Source organism: Pleurodeles waltl, chromosome 1_2, assembly GCF_031143425.1.
Source record: "Pleurodeles waltl isolate 20211129_DDA chromosome 1_2, aPleWal1.hap1.20221129, whole genome shotgun sequence".
Taxonomy (NCBI): domain Eukaryota; kingdom Metazoa; phylum Chordata; class Amphibia; order Caudata; family Salamandridae; genus Pleurodeles; species Pleurodeles waltl.
Genome location: NC_090437.1, coordinates 162241263 through 162268543, shown reverse-complemented (window position 1 = coordinate 162268543; position 27281 = coordinate 162241263). Strand labels below are relative to the sequence as shown.

At 44.1% G+C, this 27281-nt stretch overlaps 1 protein-coding gene across 4 annotated transcripts in view; it reads left to right on the top strand.

Moving 5' to 3' along the window:
• Positions 1–27281, top strand: part of LOC138295404 (uncharacterized) — a 229700-nt gene that overhangs the window by 170707 nt on the left and 31712 nt on the right. For 2 of the 4 annotated variants that reach the window (XM_069233701.1, XM_069233682.1), the window contains exon 4: positions 26181–26243. In XM_069233701.1, coding sequence (XP_069089802.1) covers positions 26181–26243 — 63 coding nt within the window. Of the gene's footprint in view, positions 1–26177; positions 26244–27281 lie in introns of all 4 variants that reach the window. The other 2 variants (XM_069233693.1, XM_069233675.1) reach the window with 1 other exon arrangement.

Below are 27281 nucleotides of genomic sequence, written 5' to 3'. Positions count from 1 at the left end.
TTCCTTCTTCAAAATCTAATGAACCTTCTGCCAATACTTATATGGACAGGAGAGTTATATCACCCAAATTCGACCTGGATCTTTTCTCCCTAAAAGAAACAACTCTGGCTCTTCGATCATTACGGAAAGGGAAGGCCCCTGGTCTTGATGGCATCCCAGGTGATTTATATTTGTCCTGACCGACAACTTGGTCTCTGTATCTAAATGCGCTCAGCAACGAGATACTAAGGGGGGAAGGACTTCCTACCACGTGGCAAGGAGCAATCATAGTCCCTATTTATAAGAAAGGGCCAAGGGAACAACCTTCCAATTATAGGCCTATTAGCCTAATTGATGTTAGTCAAAAGATATGAGGCAAGCAGGTACTGAACAGACTACAGACTTGGACAGAGGATTCTCATATTCTCTCCGACTTCCAGGCAGGTTTTAGAAAAGGAATGAGTACAATAGATCAGGTATTCAGGTTTAACCTTCTCTGCTGGAAATACTTGACACTTAATAAGAGCCATCTATATGTAGCCTTTATTGATTTAAAAGCTGCCTTTGACATGGTACCTCAAGATCTATTATGGAATGTCATGAAGAGCTACCAACTTGAAGGAGAATTACTAAGATTGATTAGGTACCTACATGAAGGGACTTACGCTCAAGTACGTTGGTCACAAAGGGGCGATCTAACGGAAACTAAACCTGTCAATAGGGGTGTTAGGCAGGGGTGCATTTTGGCACCAACATTGTTTAATCTTTACATTAATGGTGCGGCGGACCAACTGCTACACTGCAACCATGATGCCCCAAGGCTAGCTGGATCCCCTGTCCCCATTTTAATGTTTGCTGATGACACTTTATTAATCTCGAGAACACCCATGGGCTTACAAAACGAACTGGATGCTTTTTATAACTTCTGTTTTACCAGAGGTCTTGAAATTAATCCAACAAAATCAAAGTTCATGGCTTTTAACCCACATAAATCTTTTAGGGGGAGAATGACCATAGCAGGCCAACCAGTGGAGAGAGTCAGCCAATTTGACTATCTGGGGATCAGGCTAAGTGATGACCAACACTGGTTGGCGCAGATTGGGAAGAGTCTGACAGTGCTGAGGCAGAGGTCAACAGCGATAGGGAGGAAAATTGCTAATACCTTCGAAGGGGAGATATCACCCGCCATTACTGTCTATAAAGCAGCGGCAGTTGCAGCTTCAATCTATGGCGCTGAGCTCTGGAGATACACTAACTCTAGGTGTTTGACTACGGTAGAAAACCGTTTCATATGGAATTTCTTGCGGCTACCGATCAGTACCCCTCTCACCCCCTTAGATTTGACCTAGCCTTAAACGAGATCCATAACGAAATTGCATTAAGACCACTCATGTATTGGGTTCGTCTTTGGACTTCGGAGTACTTGTCTCCCCTCCATGTAGCATTAGATGAGTTTCTCGTAGGTGATTGTGCATTAAAGATCCCTTGATTTAGACACATCAGAGATATGTGTAAACTCCTCAAGATGGAGGAGGTGTGGAGTACTCCTCATAATTTGACCAAGGAAGTAAAAGAGCGTGTAAAAAGGTGTTACTGGGAGAATATTTTGTTTCAAACCTGATCTAAAAAGCAAGGCAGTCGGACCCTACAGTTCCTAGACCATAAATGTAGCCCCAAATTTGAGGCCTATATGGACAATGTAAATCCTCCCTATACTAAAACACTTTTCATCAAATTCAGATTATGGATCCTCCCGCTCAAGACATTTACAGCGCGATGGAGAGCTGAGGATAGGAACTCAATATTCTGTCATTATTGTCAAAAGACAATAGAGTCACTCGCGCATTTTATGTTTTTTTGCCCTAGATATTTGGTACCTAGGAAGAAGTGGATTGCTCCGTTATGTAGGTCAGTGGGGATTTGGGAATGGAATACAGCATTACACTTTTTGTCAACTGACACAAATGTCAAAATAGTTTTTCCAGTTGCAAGATTCCTGCAAAGTGCATGGGCTATAAGAACCAGAGAATTGTTATAATTGCGTGTTTTAACATATTGGTCTTAGATTATATTTATTCAGCACAAAAGGTTTCAACTGTTTGGAGTTAAGACATAGTGGCCTAATAATTGTATATTTAATATTTTAGGATTTTTAGATTTTAAGAAAAATAGTTGTTTTGCACTGTTTTCAATAACTATGTGATCTTATCACTTATTTATCTTGCTCAATTATGATATGGTGTTCTATTGTTTACTTTTATGGCTTTTAGCCAAAATAAAGTTACCATTTGATTTGATATGATTTGACTGGTAGAGAGGTTTAATAAAAGTCTCAAAGGTATGATAATGGGACTCCCTGAAAAACTCAGGAGGAGATGGGATGTCCTTTTACCTTGCCTCCTTTTTGCTTACAGGGAGGCACCCCAGAAAGGAGTGGGCTTCAGCCCCTTTGAACTCCTATTTGGACACCCTGTAAGAGGTCCACTAAAACTTGTGAAGGAGGGTTGGGAACAACTTTTAAAAGCTCCCAAACAGGACATAGTGGACTATGTACTTGGCCTAAGATCCAGAATGACTGAGTACATGAAAAAGGCCAGTAAAAACCTTCAGGCCAGCCAAGAGCTCCAGAAGCAATGGCATGACCAGAAGGCTGTTCTGATCCAGCACCAACCAGGACAGAAGGTGTGAGTATTGGAGCCTGTGGCCCCAAGAGCACTCCAGAACAAATGGAGTTGACCCCATCTAATTGTTGAGAAAAAGGGCGAGGTCACCTATTTGGTAGACCTGGGCACTGCCAGGAGTCCCCTTAGGGTGATTCATGTCAACCGCCTAAAACGCTACTATGACAGGGCTGATCTCACCCTGCTCATGGCAACAGATGAGGGACAGGAAGAAGAGAGTGACCCTCTCCCTGATCTCTTCTCCTCCACTGAAGAGGATGCTTTAGTGGAGGGAGTAGTTTTGGCAGACTGTCTGACTGCAGAACAGAAAGACAACTGCATAAATCTCCTTGGACAATTTTCTGAACTCTTTTCAACTGTGCCAGGCACCACATCTTGGTGTGAACACACAATTGATACTGGAGACAGCATGCCTGTCAAAAGTAAAATCTATAAGCAGCCTGACCATGTCAGGGACTGCATAAAACAAGAGGTCCAGAAAATGCTTGATCTAGGAGTGGTTGAACCTTCTGAAAGCCCATGGGCGAGTCCTGTGGTGCTTGTACCAAAGCCTCACTCAAAAAATGGAAAAAAGAAGATGAGGTTTTGTGTAGACTACAGAGGTCTCAATCAGGTAACAAAAACTGATGCTCACCCTATACCCAGGGCAGGTGAGCTCATAGATACACTGGCATCTGCCAAGTATCTAAGCACCTTTGATTTGACTGCAGGGTATTGGCAGATCAAATTGGCTGAGGATGCTAAACCTAAAACTGCATTTTCAACTATAGGAGGGCACTACCAATTTACAGTGATGCCCTTTGGTTTGAAAAATGCACCTGCCACTTTTCAGAGGTTGGTGAACACAGTCCTGCAAGGGTTGGAGGCTTTTAGTGCAGCATATCTAGATGATATAGCTGTCTTTAGCTCCACCTGGGATGAGCACCTGGTCCACCTTTGGAAAGTTTTGGAGGCCCTGCAAAAGGCAGGCCTCACTATCAAGGCCTCAAAGTGCCAGATATGGCAGGGGAAGGTAGTTTATCTGGGACACCTGGTAGGTGAAGAACAGATTGCACCACTGCAGGGGAAAATCCAGACAATTATGGATTGGGTCCCCCTACAACACAGACCCAAGTGAGAGCCTTCTTAGGCCTCACTGGGTATTACAGGAGATTCATTAAAAACTATGGCTCCATAGCAGCCCCTCTTAATTATCTCACAAGTAAGAAGATGCCTAAAAAGGTATTGTGGACAGCTAGCTGTCAGAAAGCTTTTGAAGAGCTCAGACAGGCCATGTGCTCTGCACCTGTCCTAAAAAGCCCATGTTACTCCAAGAAATTCATTGTTCAGACTGATGCATCTGAATTAGGGGTAGGGGCAGTCTTATCACAACTGAATTCTGAGGGCCAAGATCAACCAGTTGCTTTTATCAGCAGAAGGTTGACCCCTAGAGAAAAGCGTTGGTCTGCCATTGAGAGGGAGGCCTTTGCTGTGGTCTGGGCACTGAAAAAGTTGAGGCCATACCTATTTGGCACTCACTTTATTGTTCAGACAGACCACAAACCTCTACTTTGACTAAAACAAATGAAAGGTGAAAATCCTAAATTGTTGAGGTGGTCCATATCTCTACAGGGGATGGACTATACAGTGGAACATAGACCTGGGAGTACCCACTCCAATGCAGATGGACTCTCCAGATATTTCCACTTAGACAATGAAGACTCATCAGGTCATGGCTAGTCTTATTGTCCTTCGTTTGGGGGGGGGGGGGTTGTGTAGGAAGGTACCATCTTGCCTGGCATGTTACCCCCATATTTCACTGTATATATGTTGTTTCAGTCTATGTGTCACTGGGACCCTGTCAGGCAGGGCCCCAGTGCTCAAAAGTATGTGCCCTGTATGTGATCCCTGTGTGATGCCTAACTGTCTCACTGAGGCTCTGCTAACCAGAACCTCAGTGGTTATGCTCTCTCTGCTTTCCAAATTTGTCACTAAAAGGCTAGTGACTAAACTTACCAATTCACATTGGCATACTGGTACACCCATATAATTCCCTAGTATATGGTACTGAGGTACCCAGGGTATTGGGGTTCCAGGAGATCCCTATGGGCTGCAGCATTTCTTTTGCCACCCATAGGGAGCTCTGACAATTCTTACACAGGCCTGCCACTGCAGCCTGCGTGAAATAACATCCACGTTATTTCACAGCCATTTACCACTGCACTTAAGTAACTTATAAGTCACCTATATGTCTAACCTTCACCTGGTGAAGGTTGGGTGCAAAGTTACTTAGTGTGTGGGCACCCTGGCACTAGCCAAGGTGCCCCCACATTGTTCAGGGCAAATTCCCCGGACTTTGTGAGTGCAAGGACACCATTACACTCGTGCACTGTACATAGGTCACTACCTATGTAAAGCTTCACAATGGTAACTCCGAACATGGCCATGTAACATGTCTAAGATCATGGAATTGTCACCCCAATGCCATTCTGGCATTGGGGGGACAATTCCATGATCCCCCGGGTCTCTAGCACAGAACCCGGGTACTGCCAAACTGCCTTTCCGGGGTCTCCCCTGCAGCTGCTGCCAACCCCTTAGACAGGTTTCTGCCCTCCTGGGGTCCAGGCAGCCCGGGCCCAGGAAGGCAGAACAAAGGACTTCCTCTGAGAGAGGGGGTAACACCATCTCCATTTGGAAATAGGTGTGAAGGCTGGGGAGGAGTAGCCTCCCCCAGCCTCTGGAAATGCTTTGATGGGCACAGATGGTGCCCATCTCTGCATAAGCTAGTCTACACCGGTTCCGGGATCCCCCAGCCCTGCTCTAGCGCGAAACTGGACAAAGGAAAGGGGAGTGACCACTCCCCTGACCTGCACCTCCCAGGGGAGGTGCCCAGAGCTCCTCCAGTGTGTCCCAGACCTCTGCCATCTTGGAAACAGAGGTGTTTGTGGCACACTGGACTGCTCTGAGTGGCCAGTGCCAGCAGGTGACGTCAGAGACTCCTTCTGATAGGCTCTTACCTCTCTTGGTAGCCAATCCTCCTTCCTTGGGAGCCAAACCTCCTTTTCTGCCTATTTAGGGTCTCTGCTTTGGGGAATTCTTCAGATAACGAATGCAAGAGCTCACCAGAATTCCTCTGCATCTCCCTCTTCACCTTCTGCCAAAGGATCGACCGCTGACTGCTCAGGACGCCTGCAAAACGGCAACAAAGTAGCAAGACGACTACTAGCAACCTCGTATCGCTTCATCCTGCTGGCTTTCTCGACTGTTTCCAGGTGTTGCATGCTCTGGGGGTAGCCTGCCTCCTCTCTGCACCAGGAGCTCTGAAGAAATCTCCTGTGGGTCGACGGAATCTTCCCCCTGCAACCGCAGGCACCAATAGACTGCATCACTGGTCCTCTGGGTCCCCTCTCAGCACGACGAGCATAGTCCCTGGAACTCAGCAACTCAGTCCAAGTGACTCCCACAGTCCAGTGACTCTTCAGTCCAAGTTTGGTGGAGGTAAGTCCTCCCCACGCTAGACTGCATTGCTGGGTACCGCGTGATTTGCAGCTGCTCCGGCTCCTGTGCACTCTTCCAGGATTTCCTTTGTGCACAGCCAAGCCTGGGTCCCCGACACTCTTTCCTGCAGTGCACAACCTTCTGAGTTGTCCTCCGGCGTCGTGGGACTCCCTTTTGTGACTTCAGGTGGACTCCGGTTCACTTTTCTTCTAAGTGCCTGTTCAGGTACTTCTGCGGGTGCTGCCTGCTTCTGTGAGGGCTCCCTACGTTGCTGGGCGCCTCTCTGTCTCCTCTTCTAAGTGGCGACATCCTGGTCCCTCCTAGGCCACAGCAGCACCCAAAAACCCTTACCGCGACCCTTGCAGCTAGCAAGGCTTGTTTGCTGTCTTTCTGCGTGGGAACACCTCTGCAAGCTTCATCGTGACATGGGACAACCATCCTCCAAAGGGGAAGTTCCTAGTCCTCTTCTTTCTTGCAGAACTCCAAGCTTCTTCCAACAGGTGGCAGCTTCCTTGCACCCTCAGCTGGCATTCCCTGGGCTCCTGCCCACTCTCGACACTGTTATGACTATTGGACTTGGTCCCCTTGTCTTACAGGTACTCAGGTCCGGAAATCCACTGTTGTTGCATTGCTGGTGTTTGTCCTTCCTGCAGAATCCCCTATCACGACTTCTGTGCTCTCTGGGGGTAATAGGTGCACTTTACACCTACCTTTCAGGGTCTTCGGGTGGGCTATTTTTTTAACCCTCACTGTTTTCTTACAGTCCCAGTGACCCTCTACAAGCTCACATAGGTTTGGGGTCCATTCGTGGTTCACATTCCACTTTTGGAGTGTATGGTTTGTGTTGCCCCTATACCTATGTGCTCCTATTGCAATCTATTGTAACTTTACACTGCTTGCATTACTTTTCTTGCTATTACCTGCATAATTTTGGTTTGTGTACATATATCTTGTGTATATAACTTATCCTCATACTGAGGGTGCTCACTGAGATACTTTTGGCATATTGTCATAAAAATAAAGTACCTTTATTTTTAGTACTTCTGTGTATTGTGTTTTCTTATGATAATTGTGCATATGATACCAGTGGTATAGTAGGAGCTTTACATGTCTCCTAGTTCAGCCTAAGCTGCTTTGCCATAGCTACCTTCTATCAGCCTTAGCTGCTAGAAACACCTCTTCTACACTAATAAGGGATAACTGGACCTGGCACAAGGTGTAAGTACCTCTGGTACCCACTACAAGCCAGGCCAGCCTCCTACAAGCGGCGGTTGCCGCCCGCCAAGGTTGTAATGAGGGCCTACGTTTGTTGCATGCCATACTTTCTAATGGCTCGTGCAGTGACTCTTAGAGCCAAGCCAGACTCATGGCTCGGCTCCCCTTATTAATTTGCCAGTGTGCCCTCCTCTGTCTGCGGCTTAAACTTAGTACATGGGGTTGTCAGTTAGATCATAAAATGATTTCTAAAAGGCGAAGACTAGAAATGTGGAGCCCTGCCTACAAGCACCAATATCACAACTCTACGATTATGGCTTTTTGTAGCAGAGATGAAGAGGAGTGCCTGCATTAAAATTATGTTTACAATAAGAGATCCTATGGCAGGGACTCGAGGCTGTTGGGTTGTATATGACCATAGTAATGAGTTCCCTTGGAGCACTAACAGGCTTACAGGCAGAGGTAAAGCTTCAGCATGGGTGTTTGGGGTGTGACACTCCTCAAATGCTTTTTTGGTTTGGGAGTTGAGTCTGGGGGCCTGTGAGTTGGGTTTACTATGTCTATGTCAGTTTGTTCTCTTTCAGTAGGAGTATTTAACTTGTTTGTTTTTTGGATAAAAATCAGATCCTAATTATATATAGTGATTGGTTTTCTAAAAAAGTAGTAAATCTGCACCCATTGAAGTACTCCTTGGAATGCGTGTGAATGTACTACCGTTTGGAATTCTCAAATATAAGCAGTAGTAAGCTCGGAAAGCTGTGCCAGTCTATGTTTTCAGCTATACTACTGCCTATCAAACGCTCAAAAGCCAACTGAATGAATGCTTGCAAATAGTCTAACCAGGGACAATCAGTCGGGTAGCATTCCGACCCATTGGTTTCCCCGACTGCCATTCTATACAGAGGCCCACATAATTTAGATCAGTACTCACCATGTTGCTGATGAAAGCAGTCCTTCTCAAACTTTTGTCATCCCACTCCTACACCCTGCAGTCCACTGATGTTTTAGTTGGGAAATTTGAGGTTTATAATCCTCAAATCTCCCTGACAAAGCTACACCCCTGGATCTTACCTTTGGGTCATGAACAAGAGCACCAAACTTTGTGGGTAAAACATAGGTATATCTAATTCAATCCAAGCCTACTTAGTACATATTACTGATATGTTTTCATACAGAAGTTCACTTTAATCAACCAAACAATGATAAGTACCTTTTAGTGCAGAGCCAGCTTTGGCATCATCCATACTTAAGTCTTTGCCTCAGACATCCATCCATCTTTTTCCCTACTAATTGTGCCACTACAAAATGCAAAAATATTGTCCTTAATGGCATGCTGTTCCAGGGAGTATGGGATATAAAGCCCTCTATCTGTTGCCTTTTTTTGACACAGCATAACTTGCAATTTGCAAGATCATAGACTTTGCAACCACAGAAAGGTAAGAAGTAGTGCAGAAATATGCATTGCATGTTGGAAATGAATCTGAGTCACACAATGCTCTTCATGAACGTTTTCTTGTGTAGCCATTTTAGTTACAGCTTCATACACATTATTTTAGCGAACTAGGCCTGCCGATGTGCACTTTAACCTAGATATATTTTGTTCAGCTTTGTTTATTACTTTAACAATAGCCACATGTGCGGTCTTGTTTTATTTTCACTGTCTAGCTGTTCTTTGCCTAGGCCAGCACTGCGTTCTTAAACAAGACATTTTCTTTCACTCTGTGCTTTTCTCAAGCCTGCAGTAAGATGGGTTGCCGTCAAATGTGGTAACACTTTGTCTCTAGTGTTCATAGAAACATACACACTCTTACGTAGGGATCCTTTCTTGGAACATCAGCTGTTTTATTATAAAAACACAACTTTGACCCATATACGTTAGAGGGAGATTCCAGCCAGATGACCACGACTGTATGCAGGTTGTTGAGTGCATTGCTGCAGCTGCTTATGTAGACTACACGCCTCTTGCTCAGGTATGAGAGATGATGTTCTCCCAGGGGGGAACCTGAAGGGCAGAATTAGAGCTTAACATGCTGTGCTCTAGCATAGCCTAGGTAGGAGCTATTTTAACGACTCTAGTGACAATATGGTAGCGTTATTTTTATACTTTAGTCTCCTTGTCACAACTTTAATCCTGTCATGCTTTATCGTCCTAGTTACTGCAGTACATGCTTTATTATCTAAGATGCAGTTGCTTCAATAAAACCTTATTGAAATGTATTCTGCCTCTGGTTGTCCTTGTATATGTGAGACTAATGTAACTGAGAGAAATGGATGTGATCTGAGTGACCACGATTTCCCTGAGGAGTCAATTGTGTCATGCCCTTGGTTCCCCAATCATCCCTACTCTTGGGTGGAGATGAGGCACTGCTAGTTAGCCGGAGCAAAACCCCGATTAGGCCAACAGGTGTCACCTGTAGTGGGTTCAGACTCAGTTCCCCACAGCGCAAGTGATTCTGCCGCCCAAATCCAGTAGTCTCAATAGAATAATGAGAGCCTACCGTCAGTTTGAGCATGAGGAAGAAGGACCATGAAAGCAATTTACCATCCTCTTTCCAGGTATCAGTGGTATGTGTACATTGCTTGGAACCACAATCAAAGTCACAAAGCATTGATGGAGTTACTGACCTATCAAATTAGGTGGTAGGAATTCACAAAACGGAAGCATTCAATGATTGACGACTTCTGCTTTGGGACTAGTAACCTTAGGCATCGGAGGGAGCAGACAGTGGTCCAGGAGATCATTGCAATCTTTCTGTATATCATTCACTTAATGCCGACTTTCATTTTTGAAAGCAACCAACAAGGGACAGATGACGCTTGAAATTTTTTTAGTATTCTATAAATATGAATAATGTTATGGAGGTCTGCTGCCCCTTGCAGGCCTCTACCTCTGTAATCTCATCCACTTGGCAGGAGCCAGAAACTGAATTCTTCCTCCTCTATTATTAAAGCAGGAGCTTTTGTAACACCATATAAATGGTGATTTTGTGATGCGACTGATTAGTACATCAGTCAAAGCACCAAACACAGTTTGAGTTCCATAGCATTAGACTGTTTTTCAACTCTACTGTTGTATTACAGGCCTATCATATGGAGTTCTGACTCAAGAAGACAGGTTTGAAACTTTAAACTTAACTCAGTAAACACTGTACTGCTTTTTCGTAGCTCGAGTCGTATAACTGTTTATGTTACAATCAGGTTTGGTAATTTCTATTTTTTTTTAAATCTGAGTTACTTCTAATGATAACGTCAGTTTTCAAAACTCCACCATGTTTTAGTTGTCTAGTGATTAAAAAGATATGTTCGAAACCTAACATTCATGCTAAATTTAGTACTAGCCGAAAATGTATGTGTGAGGAGTCCACCTTCCCTTTGAGGGTCCAGAAGACGTTTCCTAATTCCACCCTTTCTTTTACCTCAGCTGATGACTTAGTTCTGATTTGGACCCTCAGATAGTCACATTGTGTGGAAAATTGAACTGCAAGAATCCATAATATTTGCAACCAACTAGTAATATTAGTATAAACCCAATGGTGTATCCTTCTCCCAGCATTGCCCTATCAGATATAGGGCCTGATTACGTTGGTAGCGGATGGGATACCCTGTCACAAACGTGACGGATATCCTGTCCACTGTGTTACAAGTTCCATAGGATATAATGGAACTTGTAATACAGCGAACGGGTTATCTGTTATGTCTGTGATGGAGTAACCCATCCGCCAAGATTGTAATCAGGCCCATAGAGTACACATATTTGTTTAACTATCACTACCTGTTACTGTGTTTTTTCTATTTCACTTCGAAATCTTGCAATTTTTGTTTGTAGTGGTTTGGAGGCTCCTGGGGAAAGCCCAGAGGCATTTTGAGTCACTTCAATGATAAAAGCTGTCCCCCACCAATAGTTTAGTGCTTCCTACACCTTGTTACCCAGTTATTTGCTGCTGTATTTCCTGAAGGTGGCACAAGGCCTGTTTTCAGTTTTTTACCCTGGACAACCCAGAGGCTTATCAAATGCTCCAGAAGGGCATTTATGAATGAAAATGATCAAGTTGTCTGGCATTCATTTACACACGTTTTTATTTAAAATACTCACACTTACTTATATGTTCATAAAAACAGTTTTAAGTGTCACACGGTTGCTGTACTACATGGATACGATACCAGCCTTCAGCCACACTATTCTTATAACTTTATAAAATAGTTGTTTCTGTAATAAGGCAGGGAAGCAAACAATGACTTTTGTCCCTTATTATTTTTGTTACATAAATGGATATTGATATAAAAATTACAGAATGTATTTCTTTTGTTACATAAATGGGCATAGATATAAAATTACAGAATGAGTTTCCTACACATGTGAGATTGTTCTTTTTTCACACTTCTTACAATACTTCCTAGATAGAGTGAGATGTCTAGTTCCAGAGCAAGTCGGCAAAACTGATTTGACTGCTTCGTGAGAACCAACCATCTGTCCAGGTAATGGCTGGTGGTTCTATCAAGGGGTAAGCTATGCCCATCTGCCAAGGAGGTACAGTGGTGTAACAAATGTTGAGGGCCCCCCATGCAAAGTACATTATGGGGCCCTTCCCTGGACTCACTTGAGCTCTCAGGTCAGAGTGCTGTGTTGAAGGGGCCCCCTGTAGCCCAGGAGCCTTTGTTACACCACTGAGAAGGTACAACAATAGGTACAATAATTAAAATAGTAAATGAAGTCACTGACATGACCACAGATAGGTAAGATCAAGAATGGTCAAAAGGGGGTTTTGCACTCCCTCTTCTAACAAAGCATTATTAACAATACCAGTGCAAAGGTGAAGCGGTCAAAATGGAGCACTTATTTGGGGATCTATCTTAGTAAGATTCCTATATAAATGTGTGATTGTTGTTCCTTCCCCCTTGAATCGTCTCCCATGATGCAGTACACTTATTCCCAGCTCTCAGGCTTCTCCACTCACATACAACCCCATCATCATCATTATCAGTTAAGAAAGCACGGCAGGCAGTGCTGCACATAAAGGAGCAGCAGATGTTCCATGCATCTTAGGTGTCTCCTGTCTCAAATGAATCAAGTATATTGCCATTATATACATGCACAGTCTAAAGTCATGCCAATACACCTACTCTCTCCTAATGCAAATTAACACCTAGGTTTCTCCCACCTTGTGTGAGGTACCCATGTTTGGTTTTTGCAGCGTACTGTCCATCATAAGATCACCCACTCCCTAAGTTACTGAAAGAAGGAATCAAAACAAACCTCCCATCGTTCTTCAGAGACACCAGAGGCTCCCAGTTATACTGTCTGAGGTTCTGACACTCCACTGGCACCTTCATCCAGCCCACTGGGGAGATTTCACTTTAGTCCAAAACTAAGGTAGTTTCCTCACCCACCTCCATTGTCTTGCTGTAGGACCGTCACCTGCGCTGACAGTTCAGCCAGACTGGCGGTGGGTGCCCTCTTCCTATAAGTGATGTTAAATTAGGAGGTTTTTCATGAGTGCTTAGCCTCCCTACAGATTTGAGGCTCAGACTCCTGAATACTCATCTAATTTAGCAGTGTGCTTGAGTTCCAACTGACTTTGATACAAATAAATTAAAGGCAGTTTTAACCCATTTTGTGCTATTTTTCAAACATGTAGCATGTTTAAGTCAATTCTTTAAGTTTGTGTAAATAACTATCTATGGCTCTTATGTGGTTTTATTGCATTATAATACTGACTATTGATTTCAGCATTATAATGCTGACTCTTGATTTCAGCATCACCAATCACAATCCTAAGAACACCAACATGCTCCTGACTGATATCACCAAAATTGCATAGATGCCATTTATTTTTCTGTATAACAAAACTGCATAGTATCAGAGAGTGGGTCACACTCTGAGGTCCTTGTGGCTCAGGTAACATGAGCTATTATCTACATGACTATCACAGTGTGTAGGGTGGCGGTCTCCACAATGGTAAAACATGTTGTAATTTATGTCATCTCTATTAAACATAGTGCATCCACTTTCCCTCTTTCAGATCTATCTATCTATCTATCTATCTATCTATCTATCTATCTATCTATCTATCTATCTATCTATCTATCTATCTGTCTGTCTGTCTGTCTGTCTGTCTGTCTGTCTGTCTGTCTGTCTGTCTGTCTATCTATCTATCTATCTATCTATTCATCCACTGAAAAAAACAAAGGTTAAGGTGACAATTATAGTTAGGTATTCAAAACACCCTTATAAATCACTGAAAAATCCAAAGGCTAAAAAGAGATTATAGTAAGGTGACAATGTGAGTTGGGTCCTAACATTTTAAATTTAAAAACACTGAAATTCACCCGTTATAGTTAACTGAAGTATAACTTGAGCCCTCAAGTAAATATAACTTGTGCCCCCGGTGCTGGCGCCCTGCAGGAGCAGATTTGAACTTTGCTTCTGCAGCGGGAGCAAACATTCTTGTCCGCAGGGGAATATTTGCTCCTGCCCAGGGGGGCACTACTGCTCCTGCCAGGGAGCCCCAGGGGATGGGGTTTCTGGGGTCGTACCATGGTTTAAGGTGAAGGGCCCCACGATGCCAATAAGAACAAATTGGTCCCAGCCCCTGGGATGAAGTCAGCGGGCCATACTACAGCTCGGGGAGGGAGGCCATGCCTCCTACCCAAAACAAATTAGGTAGACCTCGGGGGAAGCGGTCCATAGGGCCTTCTGAACACTTCAGAACACTTGAGGAGGGTGGCTCCACAGAGGCCCCTCCTCTCCCTCAAATATATATATATATACACACACACATTCACACACACACACACACACATATATATATATATATATATATATATATATATATATATATATATACATATATATATACATACACACACATACAATTCACCTTCTTACACATAGTGGTGTATGGTCATTCCCTTATGTAATCAGTTCTCCTCACACTCTTCTCATTAGAATTATGGAATGATTCCTTCTCACTATGCATCTAAATTGGGATCCTTGTTGTTCACCTGTGCCTAAGGACTGCACGACACACCTCCCAACTCACAGCAATATACAGAGGTTAGGATTTAGCCTTACCAATACAACCTAAGTCATCACAAACCTGGGACATCATCCAAGAGTTAGTGTGAGAAAGGCCCCCAATAGGGCTCTGAATTTAAGAGCTACTCTAGATTGAAGGCTATCTGGTATTCTCAAGAAAAATTACATATCACAGATCCTGGCCTCTGGGGTTGCACAATAATTAATGAGCTGCCGAGGACAGGTCATATAGAGGGTGTCCATTTTGTAAAGGGGCTGCCATTTTGTTTTCCCCAAGTTAGAGGCCTTCTTTGAAGTTCAGAGTTGTTTATAGAGTCCGGCAGAGGAGGAGCATCATTGATGGTGGTGATGTTTATTTTTGCTCTTGTAGTACTATTGACTACTCTACAAGTGTAAGTGATAAACATTATGAAGGCCTCTCTAAAGACATGAATTGGTTCTCCCCTACTCTGGAAACAGGAAAGGTTCCATTTTAATTCACCCCTTTGAGGCTCCAGATTTTTCATATGGTTGTGAGGACTGTCAGATGCTTCAACTATTGCCCTATTTATTCAGTGTTTAGGTGAGGCCCGAGCATGATTTGTTGCTAGTGAGAGCTACCTCTCTGGTACATCGGAGAAGTCTACAAAAACAGTAAATAACCACTATAAAATCATAATGGCCTGGGCGGATGCATGTTGGTTAGTACATAATGGCAGACCGGAATAGTCTTTGTTAAAAACAGTGAAACGCCTCTGAGTGGCTCTTGACTCTTCTCTTTCAGAGTACACATCAGCTCACAAATCACAGCACCTTGGAGTGCACCTGAGACTTGAAGCATCTCCTCTACTGCCCTGATGTTAGAAACGTTACTGAAATATTACTAAAAGATTCATAAAGAGAATGGTAGGAAAATAAGACAGAGGGAGAGGGCAGAGATGAAAATGAACGTGCAAGGAAGTTGAAACGAGAGATAAAGTGAAGGATGAGGGGAGAAAGGTATCGAGTGGAATCAAGACTAGGCTGCCTTGGTACTAGGTAACCCTGGCATTCGGAAGCATGGGCAGTGTGCACCAAAGAAAACCGTTAGGCACATGCACTAACGTTTTTTTTTGCAAATTAATAGCAAGTAGTGATAAATCATTATTCAGTTTAAGAATAAACCATAAAAGATAAACAAAAACACAGAAACATTAAAAGTAGTTCATAATAACATGAGCAATAAAAAACAACCAGTAAAACAATAAATACGACATCCAGGAATCATTGCCTCCAGCCTTTGATAATAAACTTTTCGTACTACCTAGAACTTTTAGAAGCACAGGCAAGAAATATTAAAAAAGCGACACATAACAAATGTACAAAATCCAGTATAAACATTTTTAATCATTATTAAAAACCACACATCGTCAAAAAAAGTACAGCTGCAGTCTTCCAGCAGAAAAGACTTGCCCTATAAACTAGCCCCAAGTCATAAATTCCAGAGTAATGTAACATGAATACCCGAGCAATATCCTTCTCCTGAGTAACAATTGTACTTGTCTCGGGATCCTGAATTTGATATATCATCTGCTTTTCGTGTTTTATGCGAGTGGCCCAAGCCAAGTATTTACCTATTTGCTGAATTTCTTCATAAACCTGCTTCTGATAGGCCCTCGAACTAGTTACTTCTTAAAAAAAGAAAAAATATTTTAACTTTGCTTTTGTTAGATTGAGATTACACCTTGCTGCTTCCTGCCCCCGACTTCATATATTCGTCTGTCGCCTTGTCTATTGCCATCTGATTTTTTTTAATTTCAATCTCTCATTATCGAGTCTGCAATGCTTTAAAATAAATAATTTGACCCCTGGTTGTAGCTTTAAATTTCTCCCATACATTGAACAAAGATGCGGAATTCAGGTTGAGCTGAAAGAACTCCTGTATGAATTTTCTCATGTCTATGACCCACTGCTGATTACTAGGTAGAGATCTATAAAATTGCATTGGGCCTCTCCTTAATAGCTGCCTCTAGTTCTATTGTTGCCATGACCGCTGAATGGTCAGAAAAAGTGTTAGCCCACTTATATGCCACCTTCAGCGTACGAGATATTAGAAAAAGTCTATCCGTAAGGCAGTTTTATACCGGTGTGAAAAGCAAGTATATTGAGTGGCTGCTGGGTATTCTTCTCGCCAAGGGTCCACTGCCTGAAAATCACTTTTTATTATATTCAAGATTCTCTTAGTTTTGGGCTTTAGTTGTCTTCTCGTCCCATTAGAGGTATCAAATATAATGTCTTGGGTATAATTAAAATCCCCTCCAATAATAAAGGGGCTTGAGGCACTCATTGCTATATTATAGAGTTACACTAGTGGCTCTACCTCATCTATGAATGGCCCATAATAATTTAGCAAATTAATTTGAACTCCTGATTGTATGACTTTGAGCCAGATCCACCTCCTCTTGGGATCTCTAATAACCTCTCTTGTAGTCCATTCAATTCTGTTACGCAAGTATATTGCCACCCCTCTCACTGCCATGCAAATAAAGCTACTGAGTACTGTTTTGGGAAATATATTTTGGGGCTATTACTTTTTAGATGGGTTTCCTGAAAATAATTAACTTCAGGATTGAATGATATCAACCCTTTTAACATTGCCTTATATTTCTGCCTATTTGAAATTCCATTTGCATTGCAGGAAATAATCTTAAACTTCACCATATCTTTTAATTAGCTTGATGGTAGCCTTTTTCCACCAGCCATACCTAGTGTCTGCTACTTTGTGGGAAAACCTGAATTTTCTCAACCTTTTAGTCCCCCCCCATGTGCAGCTCCTCACTCCAATCCTGAGCCAACCCCCATCCATCTCCTTCCTCCCTGAGTGATCTGAACTCGAGGCCCTCCCACCTACGGACTCTCAGAGCAGTCCCCTCCACTAATCTCACCCAGTGATACTGCCCTACCCCATTACCCCTTCTGTGGTGCCTTGACATAGCACCGTTAATGCCAAAGTGCCTTGGAGGTATCATGGTCTTTTCCTTTTTTCTGATGCTACCAGACTTTAAGTATTGTTTACCTACTGGTACCCCTCTATCGATACATTACTACTCATAAGAAATAAAAAAAACTTGTGTGTTTATCCCTCAATCAATCTTTTCACATCCCCCTCCCTTCTGTACTCCGTATTCATTTCAGAAAAGAGTAGACCTCAGCCCTCCCATGCGGCACCTCACCGTCTCAAATGAGCGAACAGATATCTATCAACTTTTAAAGCTTAGTACAATGTTTTTTACACCACCCTCCCATCTGCGCTCCATATAGAATTCAGAAATGTTTTTGCTGCCTCCACAGTGTGCAATATATTAGCATGTCCTTTATGTATAATTTTCAATTTTGATTGCTGGACCAGAGCAGCTGGCGCCCCTATATTCCGAAAAACCGGGATCAGCTCTTTAAACTCTCGGCGTCTGCGCGCTGCAAGTGCGGACATTTCAGAGAAGATTTTAAATGAGTAGTCTACTGAAGTTGCAAAGGTCCTTGCTTTAATGGCCAGTGAGAGAATTATTTCTTTGATGTGATAATCTACAAAGTTGACCACTATCGTGTGTGGATATTTTGCACCAGGGGAGTGAACTGCTGGGACTTGATGGGCATGTGTAATGGTAAGATCTGTCTTACTGTCGGCTTGGTCCGTTACAACATACTGTTTGATCAAGTCTTAGATGAATTTAATAACTGTCTGACTAGTCTCTCTCCCTTCCGGTATTCATGTGAACCTTAAATTAGAGCAGCGGGAGCAATTCTCAGCGTCGTCGACCGAGATCTGCAAGTCGGCCAGTTCAGCTTAATATCTGACAGTTGATGCTTCCATGCAGGATCCGCTGTGCTCTAGGTCTGATACCCGCTGTTCGACTTCCTTAACATGAGTATTCAATTGTTGCATATTGTTGTTGATGAGACTGAGCTGGGCTTCCGTCCTATGATTTGGTTCCTCTTGCAATAGTTGTATAGCCTTAAGTTCAATAAGGATCTGAAGAAGCAAAGTTTCTGTAGCTGAGGAGCCCTCCCCCACTTGAACGCTCCCTATCTGATTGTGGGAAGCCCGCCCGGGATGCCATGAACCAGAATCAGCGCAGGCTGAAGAATTCCTGTTTTCCACTATTTTGCCAACTTTTTGATGCCCCGCTGTGGCCTCCATCTGAATTGAGTCTGGCATGAGCAAGTTTTTTATTGTCCCAGGAGAAATATAGGGGCCTGAATGTCACTGGGAATTCACTAAAGTATCGGGCGATGGAGACTGGCAAATAAGTACTGAGTTGCGTCTAGGCTGCCCCCGATTAACCATTCCGCTGAGAGTGCCGGTTTAAGTGGTTCCTTGGACTCTTTAGATCCGAACGTGGTAAATATAGGATATGTCTGTAGCTGGCCATTCCTATTTTGCTGGATGCTAGCCTGACCTTGTTCTTGTGACAGGCTCTGGCTGTTACAGGAGCTCTGCAAGTGGCCCTCTGTCCGGTTACCACTTATATGTTTGTTGCACTCAGATTCAATATTTGCTCCATTTGCTTTAGAGCTAGCTTGAGAGGTGCAGGAATAAAGTGGTGTTTAAGAGGAAGATTGCAATACTGGGGAGACTGAATCTGGGCTAAAACTTTTTTCCCATAAAATGGGGCGTTCAGTCTTTGGATTTCGCGCCACCTTCATGTTCTTGCATGTTGGACGTGTCTTAGGCTGGAATTCTCAGGCAATCCTTTTCATAGTGTTAAGTATTGGTTTCCTCAGGAAATAGCAGGGCCCCCTGCTTTTTAACTAAGTGCCCCAGCTTGATTGCCACAAACCGCACCCACAGCTATATGGGCCGTTTCAGTGGTATGTCAAGCTGATCAACCCTGAAAAAGGGCTTAATGCTTAATGCTGCTCTCTCTGGGAGGGGGGGGGTGTTAATGTATGCACAATTTTACCATGCCTCAGCCCCCACCACTATTGCTTTCCATTTTCTATATCATAAAGCGTGCACAAGACAGGAAACATTTGTGAGAGCAATTGGACGTGTACGGGGCAGTAAAGGGTGGTTGAGTGTCATCAGAATTGAATTTTGTTTTCACTCACCCCTGCCCTCTGTATTATCCGTGACCGTTTGCGTGCTGCTCATCCTGGCCTCCGGGACTTATTATTGTGCTTCCCAGTCTCAGTTTCCCAGTCAAAAACAGGCCCAGTACTGGGAAGGATGGGGGGGCGTCACGGATTCCTCTGGGCTTCCTGGTGTGAGCGGCATCCATTCGGCGTCCCCTGGTGTGCTCATCTCCCGAGGCCTCAGTCGCTGCAGCGTTAGCTGCAGAGCATGACGGGAGCTCCCAGCGTGGCCCTCTACAATCTAGCCATCCACACTTAGCACCATAAATTTGAAGGAGAGCTGTGGCTAACTTCCTACCTAACCTAGCACTGAAGTCCATTGTCGCCCCCCACATCTTAGCTAACAGAACTCTTTTATACCTGAGCAGTGGGCCCCAGGTATTCTTGTTATCAAGCAGGATGCCCACATAATTAAAAGCGGGCATCTGTCAATTTTGCTCTTGGTACAGTAAAAGGTTTTAGGTTTGGAGGGCTTCAGACCGATGATCATGCCATATGATTTGGACTGGTTTACAGAAGGATCCAACTTGCCCATAAAATCTGAGGTATCAAGCAGGATTTGCATCCCTACGTGCCGTCCTAGACATAAGGACGGCACCATCTGCATAAAGCAGAACTGGGACCCCTTGCTGTCCCACCTGGGGCATGCCAAAATTCACCTCAGTTAGAACCCTTTACAGCTGGCTAATATAAATTGTAAACAGAAAAGGTGCCAGGATTCAGCCCTGTCTGCTACCCGGAGATATTGGAACATATCTCGAGCACCTGCCATCACTTCCAAACCTAACAGAGGCAGACACATCCTTTTGCAGATCGCCTAAGAAGGACACCAGGGCTGAATAAACGCCTAATGATAATGTCAAGGCCCATAATTTAGTACTGTTCACAGAATCAAATGCAGAGGTTAAATCCATGAAACTAAGGAACAGGGTGCCCTTACTGGCCACAGTATAATTCTGATTTAGAAGGTATAGGTTCAGGGATTGATCGATGGTACTGAGGCCTGACCTGAACCCCTATTGCAAATCTGAGATGTTACTATTCTCTTTGTCCCACGAGGAGAGCCTTTCCAAAATCACCTGGCCCAAAACCTTGATTGTTGTATCAACCAGAGAGATGGGCCTATAGCATTTCGGATTACCTCGATCACCTTTTTTGAACACAGGGACAATAACAGATTGTGTCCATGAGCTGGGTAGGCCATGTGCTACAGCAGCATTTAGAACCTTTGTTAACAAAGGAGCTCAAATAAGGGGGTCAGTCCTAAAGAGGTCTTCAGGAACACCGCTGTAGACTGGGGAATTGTGAATAGCCAGTCGAAAGATTTAACAGAGTTACTGAGGGCGAAAGCATGGTTGCCAATCCAGGCTCTGAAGAGTAAATCTGAGTAAAATGGTCAAACCATTTATCTTCACCAATTATGGAGATCATAGAAGGACTGCCCTCAGCCCTTAAGAAGGGACAGTTAACAACCTGCCAGAAGGTAGCACTATCCTGAGAATCACAGACACTCATAAGGGGGTCATTTTGACCCCGGCGGGCGGCAGGAGCCGCCCGCCTGGAGGGAACCGCCGAATGACCGCACCGCGGTCAAAAGACCGCGGCGGCCATTCTGGCTTTCCCGCTGGGCCGGCGGGCGACCGCCAGAAGGCCACCCGCCGGCCCAGCGGGAAACCCCCTTCAACAATGAAGCCGGCTCCGAATGGAGCCGGCGGAGTTGGAGGGGTGCGACGGGTGCAGTGGCACCCATCGCGATTTTCAGTGTCTGCTTTGCAGACACTGAAAATCTGTATGTGGCCCCCAGGGGCCCCACGACACCCGTTCCCGCAATCCTGTTCCTGGCGGTAAAAACCGCCAGGAACAGGGTGGCGGGAAGGGGGTCGGAATCCCCATGGCGGCGCTGCAAGCAGAATGGCCCAGGAAGCACCGCCAGCTTGTTGGCGGTGCTTCCGCGGTCGTTGGCCCTGGCGGTCGATGACCGCCAGGGTCAGAATGACCCCCTAAGTTGTCCCAGGCTTTCCTGTTCTTAGTTACCATCTGTGTATGACATGACCTTACCTCTGCCTCATCCCTTGGGATACAACTGAGTTCCTTCTCGGTAAGCTTTGGAACACGCCCCATCGACCCACCAATCGTCCCTATCATCAGTGTGTGCTCTACTTGGGACAGTAAGGGCAGCCCTAACCTCTGTACAAAGAGCAGAACACACACTAAAAACTTTCTTGGGGTTCAGTATCCGGGCTCAAACAACATTCCAGCACCTGTCTACTCTGACAGCACAGATTTCTAAGAAAATCATCCAGAAGCATTTTAGACCATTTTAACCTCCTACCTTGAGCCCTTTAAACCATATGAGAGGAAGGAGGAGCTAATAATGACTTTTGGAAGTGGCCATCAGAAGGACAGAACTAAAGGATTATGGTCACTCCAACCAGACTCCAATACCCTGGACTAATTTACAGAATTTAAAAAAGAAGAAATTAGAATGTAATCCACTATTGTCTTGTGACCCCTGCCCACATAAGTAAGAGCCTCCAACATCCCAGTTACAAGCAAATTCAATGACTGTACTAACAAATTAGCCTGTTCGCCTTTAGGCAAGAGTTAAAAATAAGTATTAGAAATGTGCTCTCCCATAGTGACGTCTGATGAAAACGAGCAGGCCTGTTTACAAGGGTGAAAATTAAAATCACCCATAATAACTAGTGAGGTGACCTAATGGGGCTTGGGGCAGATCATCAGATTTAGAATTCCAGGTGTATAAGATCATGCCCATAGAGGTGATAGAATCAGAACTGGGTGAAAGGGCATTAGAGTTATAAATAATAAAAACCAAGAGGTTCGAACTATTGGGAAAAGTAAGCAAAACTGCACCCATGTTAGGAGAGTTAGTGGTAAGTGCGACCATAGAGCAGTTGAGTGATATCAAGGAACATAACCCTGCCTTTGCTCACCCCGTGGGTGATGGAGTGGCAGGGCAAAAAAAAGTGAGCAAATCCATCTAAGATAGAAGTGGTCCTACTTGACCAAGTTTCTTGAAGGAACAAAATACCAAATTTTTTAATGAAAGTGAGCCAATTTGGATCCCTTATTTTCTCTTCCAGTGCCACTATATTCCAAGACAAAACACTGAGCTCCTCTTTGGTGCCTCTCCCTTCATGAATGGAAGACTCCCCCTTAAACAACCTTAGGTCAGAGTTTCCGAGACATCCAGTTGGGGGCAATCAATCTATTTCTTCCACTGAAACAGAGGGGTTGAATCTATTCGATAAGGGCAGGGACATGGCTGAGTTGTAAACAAGCCCTCGAGGAACCTCCTGCTGACCCTGCTCCTTCCATGGTTGAGTAGGTTTTAAACAACCTGGTTGGTAAAAACCCAAGTGGTCGGATCCCAATGCACTCATTTGGGGTAACCTTGCTTTGACAAGAATCAAGAATTCTACCTGTAACCTGACCACTCCCAAAATTGACCATGATACAATCACCATGAAATGTTTTTGGACCTCATCTCACCCACCCAAATCTCCAAGCCATAATGATTTCCACAAAGATGTTTGGTGCAAACCCACCTTTAAATCTCAACCAATGGGACACTTTGTTTCTCACCTGATGAACATTTTCATTACTAGGGCTCTTCAGCAGGGGCACAGACGACAACATATGGAGTGCAGTCAGGTGGGAGACCAAAATGAGTATTATTAGACAGGGGTACATTATAAGGCTCCAACTGGCCATTAACTGCAGGGTTCAGAACTACCTTTTAGATTTCCTTGAGGTCTCACTACATTGCCCCCTTTAACAGTAATCTTATCATGATTTCCCTGTTTGCCTAATATATTTCCCCCTTGGACCCTACTACCCTCTCTGGGGTTAAGACTGCCAAGCCAGGGTGGGCAAGGGGCTCAGATATCGCGGGCCAAAGAAGAAGCCAACACCACCCCAGTGACGAGCCACCAACGGTTTGGTCGCCATCAGCTGAGCTGACAAGGATGAACTCAGTTTAGAGATGTCTTGCTCAGTTACCCCCAGACAAGCCAAAATGGGGTCAAGCTCATTAGTCAGAAGCTCCACAACTTTATTGCAAATAGCATCAGTTATGTCACTTATATCACAAGAGTCTATGGGGGTTACTCGTTACACCAGTCCCAGCGTTCAGTATAACGGAGGATGTAGCTAGACACGGCCTTTTTGGATTTACCCCACCTTCAGTTCAGTTTATTTTGGCAGTGATGCTTCTGGTTTTAATTCCCCGCCAATGGTTTTGTGAAGACCCCTCCTGTAGTGGCTCAGTCAGAAGTTGTTCCAGGGCTTCTGTCAGGGCCCTAAACGAACATACCAAGAATTTAGCCACCCCAGATTGTAAGGCCGCCTCGGGTCTCTCAGCCATAATGGGGACATCCTTTGTAGCCCCTTGCTCTCTGGACAAAGTAGAGGGTGATTACAAGAGCGACAGGCATTCAGCCAGTACAATCTCCCTATCAATGACCCCAACCACTCTCTGAAAAAAGCCTTCCAGCTTTGTTCTGAGGTGTTCTGGGTACGGGCGTAAAAGGCTTAACAAGGACCTCAACCACTTTACGCTTACCCATGATGAGGGGCCATAACGGAGATGCAAAAGAATCACAGGGTGAATAATTGGATAATAAATGACCAGCCCTACCTTATCCAAAATGAAAAAGGGGTGGGATGGCCCAGTCTCCTCTGGGTGATGATGGGTGCAGACTCTTGGCCTGGTCTTCACCCGGGCAAGGTGCGTGGGTGTGTCCTGGGCTGCAGGAGTGCCATTCGTGCTTTCAGCTGGTGCCTCCGGGTGCATTAAGGCAATGGCAGTCTGGGAGCAGTAAAGCGTGGCTTCCCTGAAGCTTGTTGGCGCAATGTCCGTCCCAAATTAAGTTCTGGGTCAAACTACATTTAATAGCCAAGGTAATTGTACTTCAAAAGTAAACATAATACAATGTTACAGAAGTAAACATGCATTTATGGACCATAGTAAGCTGGTTGCAAGCTTATCATTTAGAAATATGCCAGGGTCGCCTCCATAATTAATAGCTTTGATCAACTCGTGAATCTATCTATCTATCTATCTATCTATCTATCTATCTATCTATCTATCATATGTAAATATATTTATTGTCTGATTCATTTCTCTTGGTACTGTTGCAAATAGAAACTGCCTAGGAGATTTCGTAGAGATGTACTGGACTAGATTGGTTTGTCAGACAGCCATGTTTTCTTTTTTATTGTAAAGGGCAGGTGGTTTGCTATCAACTTAATTTGAATGGGCATTGAGTTTCAGAGTCTAATACCTTGTTATTTAAAATACTCTCCGCCCCATTTTCCACAACTGGATTCTGGGGCAACAAATAGATGACGAGATGCTAAGCACATGGTATTTTAGGATGACACTATGCCATTGGTTAAAAAAGAAAAGTTGTGTGGTACAGAAGAGTCTGTGGATCACACAAATAGATTTACAAATATATGCTTTGTGTAAGGAAAATTGTAAAGTATTTACGAGTCTAAGCTGAGACTACTCTTCTTGAGCCAAAAAGGAATCCAGCTGCTCGAAGATTTGCAGGGCAATCCTAAAAATGATTAAAAAAATCCAATCGGGCCTGAATGAATACTTTTGCTAACAGGATCTTCTGTGTAAAATCTGAAAAGGGAATACATTTTAAAAGGGCTTTCAAATATATATATATATTTTTTACTGTAGACACTTGATTAGTCAAGCGCAAATGTGAATCAATGCGAACAGTTGCCTTTGACATTGGGCCACAAACTACTGTCCACGGTGTTGGCCTTTTTATGAAACAGCAGAATCTCCATCTTGGACAGATTCAAGATAAGGCATTTTTCATTCATTCTATATCGAATGAGATGTAGAACCCGAGGAAGACATTTGCCATGTTTCAAAAGCACAATGTTTTTCGTATTGCTATGATTTCCATATTGCTGTAGATTGAAATCTCTTCAAGTTGCCAGCCAGTGAGGTTGTATTTAAGGCCTGTGTGTTGTGAGTTGGCAAGACCATGTATTGAGATTGTGTTAATTGGGTGTGTTCTAAAAGCAGCGGAGCTTGACATACTCCTGTTATTTCTGTGTCTAGGAGTCGAGTCACAGTGCCTGAAGCTGGTAATATCCACAGTAACAAAAAGTGCTTCCAGTGTTCCATTATGTTGGGTCTTGCAGGTCTAATAAATGATTTAGTACCTAAAATCAAGAGGCTGCTCCCTACAGGGGCCCTTATCCCAAAGATCTAAACTGCAAGGCAGTTCAATCTGTAGCACGGCTAAACGTTCTGTAAACAGTTCCTAATCTGTAAAAAAACGTAAGTGCAGGAGTCTAAAGTAAAGCCCTGGAATACGGCAGTTGCCAAATCCCAAAGCTTCCTAGTTTTGTTTTTACCTCTTGCCTCGTACTTCCACCCACTATGTCTATGTCTCCTTGTTTCAGTCTTGCAGGCCCATTTTCATCTCTGCTCTCCTCCTTCGCCACTGTTTTCCTATATTTCTTTTCCTCAGTCTTTCTCTCTTTTCTGTCTTTCTCTCTCTTGCTCTTTTAATAAAATGAACAATAAACCCAGGTCCCCCAAAATAAGTCCGTGTGCCCACCAACTGCAGCTATTCTACAAAGTAAGCACTCTTTGCAATATTGGATGCAACAATCAAACCATAACTCTAAATTCTATTTCTCAGCAGATGGCAAAACCCCGAAGCAGAAAAACCCGCAAGATGACGGAGCAGGAAGTCCAAGGATATCAGGTGCGAACCCCAATGTGGCATCGCAAAAATACCATTAACATTGTGAGCTGCCATTAGTTATTATGGGTGATGAAACTTTCCAGAAGAGCTTAAAATAAAATGTTAATCCTGTATATAGTCCCAGGAGATTTGGCGCCTCAGCTGAAAGAGACATGTGATTTACTTGTTACAGGTGTCCTTCATCATTGTAGAAAATTATATTGTTTGCTTCTCATTTTCATATTTCTGTGGTAAAAGTCAAGGTGCCCCCTCATTACACTGCTTTAAGGTGGTACCTCCCAAGTTTTATACCTGGAAACATACCCAAAAGCCCTTCTGGGGATTTGTTTCCTACTGGAGTGTGTGGTGACCTAAAGGACAAAAGTGTTGCAAAGCTACTACCTGCCTCCTAAGGAGTCACCTGTTCTCAGCACTTGAATGAGCACTTGTTGTTGACATTGCATATGCCACCAAGGAAAATTCAATTACCTCGTCATTACCTGTGTCCTCATTGATGAATATGATTTTCTCATCACAAATGACACCATCAACTATTTACACGTTTAGTGAAAAGTCACATTTTTGTATGGGTAGATGGAAAACCCAAAAGTGCAAAAATCAACAACAGGAATATGTGGCAAGTCCGAGAGGACCATTTATGAGTGTTTGAAATACTAGCAAACCTAATGTCGGAAGACCTTAAGAAGTTCTTTTATCGTTCTGTCTATTGGAGCAGGTAAGAAACTTTGGGGGTCATTACAACAATGCTGTAACCGCCATGCGGCCGCATTCCCGCGGTGCCCATTAAAACATCCCAGCTGGGCCGGCGGGCGCAAACCTAGTTTACGCCCGCCGGCCCAGCGGGGATGCGGCCGCAACATAGGAGCCGGCTCCAAATGGAGCCGGCGGTGTTGCGGCCGTGCGACGGGTGCAGTTGCACCCGTCGCGCTTTTCACTGTCTACTATGCAGACTGTGAAAAGCTGCACGGGGCTCTGTTAGGGGGCCCCTGGACTCCCCTTACCGCCAGCCTCTTCCTGCCGGTGCAAACCGCCAGAAAC